Source organism: Anneissia japonica, unplaced genomic scaffold (assembly GCF_011630105.1).
Source record: "Anneissia japonica isolate Jap-2015-1 unplaced genomic scaffold, ASM1163010v1 scaffold288039_len1115542_cov189, whole genome shotgun sequence".
Lineage (NCBI taxonomy): Eukaryota > Metazoa > Echinodermata > Crinoidea > Comatulida > Comatulidae > Anneissia > Anneissia japonica.
In genome coordinates, this window is record NW_022726160.1 from 390730 (window position 1) to 404744 (window position 14015).

Sequence of the window (14015 nt, forward strand, 5' to 3'; positions counted from 1 at the left end):
AACTCGCCCTGCTGGAAACCGCGTACAGATGGTTACCGTTTCACGCGTACTTTCCGATAGCGATCATCGTCGCTCTTCTCTGTCTGGTCGGCAGCTGGATGATAGTTGCATCGAGGGAGATCACGGGTCGGGTGTGCCATGTTCTCTACGAAATCACGAAGGTCGTCAAGCACCTCATCATCAACAAAGGTAGGAGAGAGAAAGCTCAGGAGAGCATGGAACGTTTTCAAGCGCTGTGGCACACGATAGACGGATGCGACAGTTTCAGAACGTGGGAAAATATTCTCGGTTACGCTTTCCATAGGATGACGGCCAAGCTGTTTTGCGAACGGTTGCGCTGGTACCGTTCGATAACTTTCACCAGATACCTGGTTTACTACCCGTTGAATTTTTTCGTGTGGAAACCGATTCACGGAGACTGCACTCCTACCTACGAGGACGACGTGTGTTTCTGTCTCTTATACACATCTAGATGTGTATAAGAGACAGGATCTGCTTTCCTGACCCTGATTTTTTTTTTGAAAAATACATAGCTGAGCGCTTGGCCGAGGGTACTGTTCCTGCTTCTTGTGCTGAAAACTTTGGTTACAACATCGGATTTTGAACTGGAAGGCAGTGGGCATGGTACTGGCACCGTATTATGGCCACTGTGGGTCTCCACGGTCCCTGCCGAACTTCTAATTCCAAATTTGGAATAATGACAAGAAATAAAATAAAATGAAAATTAAAAAATGATTCATTAGTCCGATGATATTGATTGATTATATAAATATTATAGTTAAATAAATAATTAAGAAATATGTTAGGCCTACATTAGAAAGCGTGGCTGTCGTTCTGTTGCATAAAATATTGTTAAAATTTATATTTTTATTCAAGTCATTGGGAGTCCGCCACTTACAAAATTTGAAACATAAAACAGCCGAAGATACGTTGTTTTGCCTCGGAATGGTATTCAACATTGTTTTAAGCTGATGGCATCTGATCGAGAGCAAAACCTAATAATTGATGGTGTTTATATAATCAACCTGGGGCGGATGCAGGATTTGGCGGTAGGGGTGCGTGCAAAAGGAGCGCAAATCTGTTTTGAAAGGTGGGGGGACATTTCGTGGAAATACTACCTGTAGTGGATGGCCGGAAATGACACTTTTATATAGTAAAATTCATCATCATCATCACATCACCATTATATAGTCAAAATGAAAGGCCAACAAATTCTCATGATATTTTATCAGCGATTTTCGGAAACCACTTAGACCTCATTAATAATGTGTGATGTACCATAATAGAAAATAAAACTTGATAACATTGTCTTTGATGTATTTACTTTACCACTTCAGCTGTTAGTCAGCTGTTAGTACACAACTACCTCAGCAACACCATGGTTGGGGCTAAGGTGAGAATATTTGAGGAAATAGTACTTTCAGATGGCCGGAAATGACACTTTTATATCTGTCTCTTATACACATCTAGATGTGTATAAGAGACAGTATATATATAATGCATTTTTATGCCATGTTTTGATTTTCATATGTAGCGTTATTCAAAAACTGTTTCATTTTTGTTTCTGATATTTCCATCTAAAAACTATCTCTCTTCATTAAACAATGGTGATCTGTATGGGTTAACTATGCGATTGGAAATGATAAAAACGAAGCAATAAATGAAAACGATAGTAAAACACCCGGTTTATGTAATATTATGCGTTCATTGGTTTGATTGCATTGACATACTAAGGATAGGCATGCAGACGCATTTCTAGGGGTTCATTCTGGTAGTTAAATGGGCAATCGCGTCCGGAAAACAATCCCTACCCTTTTCCGAAGTGATGGGCCACATTGCACACGGGACCCACGTCTTAAACGCCTCATCCGCTATGAAATTCACATTAACGTCCTTCCAGCTGAAACACATAACAAGGTAAGCAGCAATGCGAATTTAACCGGGGACCAAGGCTACGTCGTCAAGACCGTCAGTGGTGGCGCCATACGTGATTTGCAATCGGATACCCCCTTAATTTTAGCCATAACATTTTTTATTTTTAGAAAACCCAACTCGTCTGTAAGAATCAATCGGAAGTTCCTACACACAGCTTGTCAAGATTTCGTGCATATCTAATAATTGAAAAAGGGTTTTCCTGACACAACGTCAACACCAAAAATCCCCTTTTATGAGAACGTTAGATCTAAAGTAGGCGGTACTATAATGCCACGTGCACGTGCCGTGGGATGGGACCTAGAAAACTACAGGTCCGTGATCGGACCATCGGACCATACGCCTTATCAGATATTGCAACATTTTCACACGTGTATACCTACCTACTCAGTACGGAGGCCAAATTTTGCAAAAATTGTCATTCTTGCGTTATTCTGTGACCAACAAGTATGGCAGAACGTTGGATTGGACGAGTGGCCTTGGTTACGGGTGCGTCCTCTGGTATAGGTGAACAAGTCGCTCGGAAGTTGGTTGGGCATGGAATGAAGGTTGTAGGATGTGTAAAAGATGACGTTTTTCATAATCTCCAGGTAGAGTTGACAACTTTGTAGATACGCACAAACCAGGGAGCAGTGAAATTAATTTCACTATTCCCTGCATAAACTAAGGAGGGTGTCTTGAGAATGTCGCGGGTTAGAGTCACGAAACGTGATTCAATAGGCATACCAACTGTGAGCTAAAAAAAATAAAATTCAATATTTTAGTTTCCTTAAATTTCTATAATATTTTAATAAGTTACTAACTATCAGTATATAGATAGAATGATAAAAAATTTCCATTGACATGCTAACGGATGTGTGACTAATTCCTTCCCATAACATTTGAATAGACCGCTATGGATCGTAAATAAGAAGTAAATAATCAACGCATCGATCATTTTAAACATGTTTTAAATGAATTATGACTCTATAACCAGGGAACAGTTACGGTAACTGCCTAACCCTATGAATACAAACATTTGCTTAGCTATCGAAACAAGGACAAAAGAACTGATGAGAATTAGTATGAAGGAATTGTCTTTTGGAATTGTCCATTTTATTAACGGGTAAATTTCCATCCACGACAAATACATTTTTAAAAGATAAATGACCTGTTAATTAAAACATGGAGGAATTAGTTTAGAATCCTTCATGATTAAAACATGGAGGAAACTAATTCCTCCATGATTAAAACAAGTAAAAATAGGCTCGCAGCAGTGGTGGTGCCAGGATTTTCCAGAGGGGGTGGGGGCGATTTCACCTGTCAAGTTGGCAAATGTTCCCCATCATTGCTTTGCTTAAACCCCTCGGGGAATCCAGAATGTGAATCCCCAGGAGAAGCTATGAATATTTAGGGTTTTGTTTAAATTCACCCCTCCTCCTGGACGGGGCGGGCGGAAGGCGATTTTTTTCAGTACGAAACACTTGCATGAAACTCCACTTGGGCCGTCTCGGATTGACTAGACTCGAGTTCGGTACGATACCAAAGTTTAACAAGTGCAGGCACTTTACAATGTCGTGACGCTCGAGTATTATAATTACTCGCTATTCTTTCTATGTTTACCTACGAAAGGCCTATGAAGTCTTACCGACTTATGGAACGTACGTCTGTAATTGTACTTCTTGTATGTTAAATGTTAGTATAATCATGGTATAATACTATCTAAAATAACAACAACTACCGGTACTACTTATTAGTAGCTGTTGTTGTTTTAGATAGTATTATATCATGATTATACTAACATTATTATTTCTGCGCATAGAGACCATGTACTTTGCCCTGTCTCCAACCATTACCATTATTATTATTATTTTTTTATTTTTTCTTTTTCTGTAGCCTTTGAACGTACTGTACCTATCTACTTATAAAAAGAGGTTATACTAGTACTACTGTTAGTAGTACTAGTAGAACCCCTTTCTATAACCAGTAGTAGATAGGTACAGTACTATCAGAGACTACAGAAAAAGAGGATAGAAAAGACCTAACTAAAGCTGAGTTAGGTCTTGGCACCTAGGCCCATCCCTAGACTAGGCCATAGGCCCCACTATCTAGGGTCACTAGGCCTGAAACCAACAACAACGCTTCACATGACATGACGTTGATTGAAATTTTGAAAGAAATATTGAAAAATAATTAAAGCATGAAATTAATAGGACAGTAAGTAAGAAAATAATATTAAATAATAATGATAATAATAATAATAATTATTATTATTATAATTTTAATGATAATAATAAAAGTAAATATATATCATTTCAGCATTAATGAATTTGGCCTAAGCCCTGTAATGTAATTTAATAATAATATTAGTATTAATAATAATAATAATAATAATAATAATAATAATAATAATAATAATAATAATAATAATAATAATAATAATAATAATGGTTAACTTACAGTGTGTAGCGCATAATGTAAAATACATCTATGCGCTTTACAGCAGGTAGTGGGATATATTATTAAAGTTTCACCTAATAAATAAATGAATATCAACAATAATTATACATATACTATTATAAAGTTAAGTTATTTGAAAATACAGTAATTTTATTTATTTTTTTGATCTAACTAATTGTTAAATATTTATTTTCTTGTCCTTATTACCTTACCTTTTTTCTTATTTTTGTCTTTTCTTCCCTATTCCTTTCTTACCACCTGTCTTTTTTTTTTTAAAGAACATTGAGCCTGGGCAAAATTGTTGCTGGTTCTTATAAAAAAAAGTGTATGTACCTGATTATCCAAAACCTAGGCCTAACTAAAAAATAAAAAAAAAATCACAGTAGGCTTATGTAACTAAAGTTCAAATAACATTGTTCAGTACTCTTGCAGCTCAATCAGATACAGTATCACATTTTAATGAAAATGTACAATATGAAACTGTCCATAATTTATTAGCATAGTAACGTCAATATGTATTTTTTAAAATCCATACAGCAGGGTATCTCTCAGACGTTTATCTTTGGTTGATGAACTTTTGAACTCCTCAATTCTGCAATATGAGATTTTCGAGTGGAGTTTCATGTTTCGTACGGAAAAAATCGCGAACGGGAGAAGCTCTCGTAGAAGTAGGCCCTGACAACCCCACCGCCCTCACTGTCGCCACCCCTAGCTTGCAAATCTATTTTTCTTGGCCTCGGTCCAATAGCGTTATTAAATTAGCTGGTACTAGTAGGCATAATCTTGATTGCTGGTGTCTCGGCTAATAGTAACTGTTACGTGTCACTGCGCATTATATATATTCATTATATTCAGGCTAGTATTGAAAGTGTTGGGTGAGTTTTATTTCAAGTTTGACTGCACTGACGGACGTTGTCTGTCGGGTGTGAGAAAGCTTGCCAAGGTCGCAATCAAATGCTTTCCCAAATGTTATTGTAATTTACTGTTTAATTAAGGCCTATTTAACAACTGATGATAGAAAATACATCCATAGTAAATGTGATAATCAAGCAGCAAAAATACAATTAATTTGAAAAAAAAAAAAAAACAGCCAGAAAACATATACAAATTTAAACAATAGACAGAATAACAAAGTATAAAAAAGATAGAAACTTTGATATTGATGGAAATTAATATATTGAGATGAGTTGAACTTTCGCACTTTGTCTGTCAAAGGCAATCTGAATGTCAATTTGCACAAGAAAAAACAAAAACGCTGAGTCAAGGGTTGGTCCGTAGGCGTAATTGTCTAGCTGGATGCGACCCTTTCATTGACCTTGATAAGAAAAGAAAGATGAGATGGGACTGTATGATAAACATAAGTGACTCGAGTGGGCGCCGGGCGTATAGAGAGGGGTGGGGCTGATGGGAAGGGACGAAGGTCATAGACGTATTGTAGAAGCGGTTTAGCGCAGCGTGAAAGGTTTTGTTTCCCAACCTTGAGGTCGGGGTTTCAATCCCTCGCTGTGCATTTTGCTTGAGCAAGGCACTTCATCTCCACCCAGGAGTATAAATGGGTACCTGGTGTCTTGCTCCTGCGCTGGATACTAAGCTACAACAACACTAAGCATGTGGATCCAATGACCAGGGACAGAAGCGCTTCGTATCTGCAAAGAAAGGCGCTATATAGGCCTAAATATATGGATATATATGAATTTTCTAGCTGGACGCGACCCCTTTCAATGACTTCAGTGGCGTATAGTAGTCATGAAATGAGGTGTGGGGGCTGTCTCTTATACACATCTAGATGTGTATAAGAGACAGTCCCTGAACGTGTTGCAAATATTACCAGCGTGTGGTAATGAAACCTGAGCGAATTAAAGACAAGAAATTAGACAATTTTATCTGAAGAGTGCTGCACCATGTATGTGTAGCACAAAACTAGTAATAAATATGTCTAATCAAAGCTACTGTTGAACCTCTCATTTCTTGTCTATAAATATATATATATATATATGTATATATATATATATATATGTATGTATATATATATGGAGTGGGTGCAGGTGTTGGCAATAGGGGTGCGTGCAACGGCGCAGATCTGTTTTGAAAGGTAGGGAGGCATTTCGTGGAAATAGTATCTGTAGATGGCCGGAAATGACACGTTTATATAGTAAAATTCATCATCATCACATCACCACTATATACGGTAGTCAAAAGGAAGGGCCAACAAATTCTCATTATCTTTTATCACCGATTTTTGGCAACCACAGAGACCGAATTAATAACAATGTGTGATGTAACACAGAAAACAAAACTTAAAGACACTGTCTTTGATGTATTTACTTTACCTACCATCACCATTGTATAGCCTAAATGAAACGCCAGCAAATTTCTCATGATCTTTTATCAGGTATTTTCGGCAACCACAGAGATCTAATTAATACGAGTGATGTACCATAGAAAATAAAACTAAAGAAACACTTTCTTTAATTATTTAATTTACTTGACCTACCGGTACTGTACTTTAAAGCCGTGACGCCACATCAGATGGGGTGGCCCTTGCAGTGGTGGATCCAGAAATTCGAAATAGAGGGTGCCCAGAGAAAGACCTTCATAAATAGACACCTCAGCCCCACCATGGCTGGGGCAAGAAAAATTAAGATTACGTCGCCTCTAGATTGCCGGAAATGGCTCTCTCAGGATTTGAATGTAATTTTCAGTTTTTTCTCAATTATTTAAAAATAATTTTGAAATATTTACCAGGGCCCTGGCCGACTGGGTTCCCCTTGAATCCGCTACAGCATGGGGGAATCCTCTAACCTAAAGTTTTAAAACAAGTATTGCTTATTATGGAATTTCTATAAAAAGATAAACGAACATATTCTTGAGAGAGAGGACTGATGGTTGTTATACAAGATTACTCAGACACGCCTTGACTATCAACTATAAAAAACATGTTACAAATAAAGACCTGTACTGTATGGTGATATTCCTCCTGTATGAACAACTTTCAGGGCACGAAGGTTAGCATTAATGATTGCCGGAAGACAATTTTTTAAATAGTAAAATTCATCATCATCACATCACCATTATATAGTCAGAAATAAAGCGCCAGCAAACTCTCATGAGTTTTATCAGCTATTTTAGGCAACCATAGAGATATAATTATGTTTGATGTACGGTAGTACAGAATATACAACTGAAAAGCACTGTCTTTGACCGTGGCGTAGCTAGGGGTTCAAAGGGTGGGGGGCACGTGCCCCGGGCGCCAGGTTTGAGGGGGCGCTGCAATGGGAGAATGAGAATAAAAAAAGAAGCACTTTTAAGAAAAAACACGACGAAATTGGTGTATGTGGTCAGGCATGAATACTTTCCAGTTAATAATAAGAATCTGATTGTAGTTGTTTTTATTAGCAAATTTATAGATTGCGATTTCTTTTCAGTCCATTTCGACCGTTTTCTCTTGTTTTTTTTTTATCCTATCCTGTAATGACTACATGACTAAAGCCCATCCTGCCATTATCTCAGAGCCACGATGGGAAAAGCGAGACTATCTGCTTTGGGACTACTTAGTATTGAGCGTGATGTAGCAGACAACATTGCTAACTTTGGTAATTGTTATTAACTTATTTGCTGATGCAAAAGCACACAAAATTCAGTTGAGAGTTTAAACAATGTTAAAAATTCAGCAACTTACAAGACTCTAATATAAAGATAAATTTAGAGAATAAGATTACTGCTGTATGCGATAAATACAACAGCCTTACAAATTAGTATAATGGTAATGTTGTATACAAGTTCCGAACATTGTAATGCAGTTTCAAAAGTAAGAAACAGGGGTGGCGCCAGGCTCCCCTCGGGGATAGCTGGCAGGCTCCCCTCGGGGATAGCTGGCAGGCCCCCCTTCGGGGATTTTGACACTCTTATGTAGTACAATTAATTTTCATCGATCTAATTAATCGCAGTGATGTACCGTACCATAGAAAACAAAACTTAATTGTCTTTGATGTATTTACTTTACTTTACTTACTTCATGTGCCGAAAATCAATCTTATCTTTGCATGCATTTTCTAATACCTCTCTCAAATTGTAATAAAGGCACCTATATTTGTGGGCAGAGATACCGGTATGTTGTTATAAAATAAGATGTAATCTGGCTGTACAGCGTCCTTTCGTTAAAACGTGGGTCATTTATGCAGTTTATTTCAACAATTTTCAAGAATCTTTTTGACTTTAAATTGCATTACGGACGAAAAGTAAGGGTTACCAACACCCCCCCCCCAAAAAAAAATGTGAGTGGGGAGGCACCCATAGGTGCATGAGAGTACACACCACCTCAACCCCAACATGGGGCTGAGGTGCAAACATTTAAAGAATATGAACCTCTGAATGCCCGAAAACTGCATACCTTAAAAATCTTACCAGTAATTCATGTTAACAATGGAATACAACAATTATTTTTCTTAATACAATTTAGGGGGTGAGGGTGCGATCGCACCATCTGAACCCCCTGCATCAATATATATATATGCCTATATATATATATATATATGCCTATATATATATATGCCTATATATATATGCCTATAACATCTAGATGTGTATAAGAGACAGATATATATATATATATATACATATACATATACATATATTGATAAGGCCGTTACTTCCATTTTGATAATTATTTTTTGACAGTTATCCAAGACATATATTAGTTTTTTTTTAAACTGTTTTACCAGGCAATCGCCGATGAAGTCAACTCCCAGAATGGAACTGGTCTTCTTCATCCAGTGAAGTGTGACGTCACCAAAGAATCCGAAATCTTAGCCATGTTTTCTGAAATTAAGGATAAGTTTGGTGGAGTTGACATTTGCGTTAACAATGCTGGTCTTTCGATTGACAGTCCGTTGCTGTCTGGAAAAACAGAACAATGGCGATACATGATGGATGTAAGTTTTTTTTTTTTTTTTAGTAGGCCTATTAATGTTTTGCAATTAAAGCTGCATTCGCATCCATCGGCTCCGCCGAAACGCGTTTCCAATGCCCTGAACACCACCAGCGTCCATATTTTTACACACTGATTCGAGTTTCTGATCGGTTCGGTAAGCCTTCCGATCCGAAAATTCGGATTCGGTGCGTTAGTCGTTTAAAATGTCCCTGGTTCGCCGTCACTCATTTTCTCGCCACTCACTAAATCCGGGCACTCACTTCATAGTTACCAACCTGAGAGATTTAAAATGCGTGAGTGCTTATGCCCAGTTGGCTGGGGGTGGGGTGCAAGCGGCAGGGCAACCACTCCCCCCACCCCCGCCGCTCCGACGATCTGAGCATTTTAAAACTGTTTTAAAACGATTTCCGGGAGTGTTTGTTGATAATACAGGTACATAAGCAAACATATTTATTAATAAAGCCAATTTGAGTTTCAATGTAGGCCTATGTTTAATTTGAGCACCCGAACTATATAGACCTACACAAACATTTCATTACTGATCATTTTTTAGTAACTCGTTAGTGAAATAAGTAGGGCTTTCAAGGAAATACTGCACTCTCTCATGATTCAAGTTACTGCATCACCATTTTTATAGTTTTAATAAACCAATTTCTTCTAATTTTAAATACCGGTACATTCCCTGATAAAATAGTATAATACATACTCCAAGTATCGAAATGCACGCCATCGTGTCGGGATTCAATATTTCGATTTTAATTATGTCATCATCAGGAATGATTGGCTAGTATATGGGGACGTACTGAGTGTTCGGTACGTTAACACATCAGGTAGGATAAATAATCACTCCTATGATATTTTCTGTGTTCGATTCCTACACGAACCCTTTCTTAAAATTGTTCTATTGGCTAGTAATTGAGGAAATTTAATTTGAATATTTTTATAACCTATTTTTAACATGATTTAAAAAAAATAAATCGGACTTAAAACAATATTCATTCATAATAATTATTTTGAATATTTAATAAGAACATTTCATTTCCCTAGGCAAACTCACATCTTAATAGCATTTGTTCCTTTTTTCAAATTTTATTAATGGCTAGTATTTGGGGACGTACTGAGAATTCGGTACGACAACACGTCAGGTAGGGCAACTAATTACTCCTATGATATTTCCTGACGTCGAAAACTCACATCTTAATTTGTAGTGGTTTTCATCTGGCTAGAGGTCGTGGGCTCGATTCCCACCCCAACCAATTAAAAAACAAAAATTATTATTGGCTTGTATATGGGGACGTACTAAGTATTCGGTACGTTAACACAATCAGGTAGGGTAATTAATCACTCCTATGATATTTCCTGAGGCAAACTCACATCTAGCATTTGTAGTAATTTCCATCTGGCTAGATAATCTGGAGGTCGTGTATTCGATTCCCACACGACCCATTAAAAAAAAAATTCTATTGGCTAAATTGGGGATATCTAATTTGAATATTTTTTTAACATGATTTTTAAAAATAAATCGGACTTATAACAGTATTCATTCATAATAATTATTTTGAATATTTAATAAGAACATAAAATATTTATTAATAACATTTATTTTGAATATAAGTTTTTCTTTACTTTTGACGCCATCACCATGCGTAATATTGTAATTTCCATCTGGCTAGATAATCTGGAGGTCGTGTGTTCGATTCCCACACGAACCATATTTGTTATAATTTTTCTATTGGCTAGTAATTGGGGATATCTAATTTTAATATTTTCAATTCCTGATAATGACATAGTTGATGTCGAAATATTGAATCCTGACACGATGGCGTGCATTTCGATACTTGGAGTATGTATTATACTATCTTATCTGAGATTAATCAGTGGACCTTTCGGTTTTTAGTCCCCTGAATTTGTGATAAATCGTTATCACGCATAGACTTGTGTTAATTGGTTAAATGCGTGACAAATTTAGGATAACGCATGTGTTTCTGCAAAATGCGTGTTTCATCCAAAGTCACTTTGAAATGTGGAACCGTCCCGCACGATGCGAGACGGTTGGTAACTATGTCACGTCGCCTGGCGTTCGTTGGCCTACAGCCCTACACGATTCTGTGAACAACGCAACACGAAGAGGCGCGCGCAATGGATAGTTTTTAATGAGAAATAATGTAGTGATGGTCCGATGAACCATTAAAAGGACAACCAATTATTTGCTGAGTGGACAATGCAAGGAAATTGAAGCAGCCGCATTGGGAAAGTGGGGACAAAATTGTTGCCATCCAATGGAGATCTGGGTGGAGGGATCAGTGGCCTTGGCCCAGAGCGGCCAACAGTTTTGGGAAACTGGTGTCAAGTCCTCTAATCATCGACGTCTGACTAGTCATCGCATTGCCAAACAGCAATGATAGATTATGTTTACTTATAGAGTACTTAGGCCTAATAAATATCGATTATGTTTTTAACAGGTAAACGTGATGGGAGTGGCAGTCTGTACACGAGAGGCTGTACGCCAGATGATGGAAAGAGGAGTCGATGATGGGCATATTGTTTTCATGAACAGGTGCATTTTCTGTTAATGGAATAATAATAATAATAATAATAATAATAATAATAATAATAATAATAATAATAATAATAATAATAATATAAAAGTTGCGTAAACTCTCACTTAAGGTACCATTCTGACAATGTTTTTTTTTTTTTTTTTTTAGTTTGTTAGGACATACTGTACATGTCGGGTCAGATATGGGATTTTACGCTGGAACTAAACACGCGATAACAGCTCTTGTGGAGGGATTCAGACAAGAGCTTCGATTGAAAAATTCACACATCAGAGTTACGGTTGGTTGGTCTATAATATCTGAATACCGTAAATGCTCGAATAAGCGCCACACCAAAGTGTTTATTGATTTTGACTAAGCGCCGCTCTCGAATTTGTGTGCAGAATATGAAACACTTTGAGAAACAGGGTTTATATATACAATGTATACAGTGTTAATATGAGTGTATTGATAACACTATGAAGACACAAGCATTTCCATAAACGTTTATTTACGATGACGTATGATAAGTAACATAGAAAGTGCCACGCCAATATTTTGTTTTATATTGTCCCGCTCTCGAATAAGCGCAGCACTGAAGCCTCCAAAAGTTTGATAAGAGCCATGCGGCGTTAATTCTAGCATTTACAGTATACACTTTTGTTGAATAAGTTTTGTCCACACTATCAAAGTGAAGTGTTGGCGAATTGATTGGCCGAACGGTTACGTCGGGGGCACCGTAGTGATGGTCCGATCAATATATTGGAATGTTTTCTATACACATCACATCACATGTTACTTAAAACGAATTACCCTTCGACGTCATCAGTGATGTCATCATCGGCATTATTGCCATCATCAGCATTATTAATAGCATCATCGTTGTGAAAATAATAATAATAAAATAATAATAATAATAATAATAAAATAATGATATAATAATAATATATTAATAATAATAATAATAATAATAAATGTATAAAATTATTTTATTTTGTGATGATGGTGATGATGATAAATTATAAGCTTCCCCTTCCCCTTAAACTTTCAAAAATAAACAAAATGGGCAATAATAAAAGTACATTCAAATTTAAGACTGAGAGTACCATTTTCGGTAATTAAGTATCCAGACATAAATGGGTGTACCCCAGTCTCATCAATGGTGTGGCTGGGGTAGCTGGACCCTCCATCTGTAAAATTGCCTAATTGCCCCCCCCCCCCCCTCTTGCCTAATTGCCCCCCCCCCCTCTCTCTATTTCAAATTCCTGAATCTGCCACTGGTGATGATAATGAAGGTGATGATATGTTTATAATTATTATTATTCATTAAGATGATGATAATTAAGATGATGATGATAATTAAAATGGTGAAGAGGATGATGGAGGATGGTGATAATAAAGATGATAATGGTGGTGATGCTTGATGGTGATAATTAAGATGACATTGATGGTCACGATGATGACGATGATGATTGTGATAGTGAAATGCTGATAATGATAATTAAGATAACAATGATGGTGACGATGATGATGATTGTGATAGTGATCATGCTGATGGTGGTAATTAAGATGAGATGACAATGATGATAATTAAGATGATGATGAAGATAATGATAATGATGGTGATAATTATGAGAATGATGAAGTCGACAGATTAATTTATTAAAAATTGATCGAATAATAATTAATAGCATGTATGATCTTTAAGAGCATATCACCCGGGAAGGTTGATACACTATTCTACACGAATATGTTTGGAAAGGAAAAAGCTAAAGAAATGACGAAGATCCTTAAGGTAAACGGCTTTAATATCTTATTATTTTTCGTTGATGAACACTGATTAAAAGAAACCGATATTTCTCATGAATTAATAATGTTTTATAGCACTATCTACAGCGATATTTATCACATATAAAGGCATTGTGCATCAAATAACGTTGAGGATGAATTGAGAGATGTATGATAGTTGTTTTTGTAACATTACTGTGTTCTTCATCAACAGTATCTTCAGCCCGAAGACATAGCTAATTCAATCATCCATGCTCTGCACGCACCACCACATTGCCAGGTGAGTTCCAAATCCAGTTGTGATTCCTTGTAGTCCTATACATTTTTAATCACTATTTAAAATGTATAGGACTACACATTTTTAATCACTATTTATATAATATATATAT

General features: G+C 36.6%; 1 protein-coding gene across 1 annotated transcript in view; it reads left to right on the forward strand.

The window, feature by feature from the left end:
- Positions 1-2267: 2267 nt before the first annotated feature.
- LOC117113032 (dehydrogenase/reductase SDR family member 11-like) overlaps positions 2268-14015 on the forward strand; it is a 12373-nt gene continuing 625 nt past the window's right edge. Inside the window, exons 1-6 of the mRNA XM_033256255.1 lie at positions 2268-2522; positions 9093-9302; positions 11764-11858; positions 12010-12139; positions 13547-13633; positions 13841-13906. Coding sequence (XP_033112146.1) covers positions 2382-2522; positions 9093-9302; positions 11764-11858; positions 12010-12139; positions 13547-13633; positions 13841-13906 — 729 coding nt within the window. The 5' untranslated portion in view covers positions 2268-2381. The remainder of the gene's footprint in view (positions 2523-9092; positions 9303-11763; positions 11859-12009; positions 12140-13546; positions 13634-13840; positions 13907-14015) is intronic.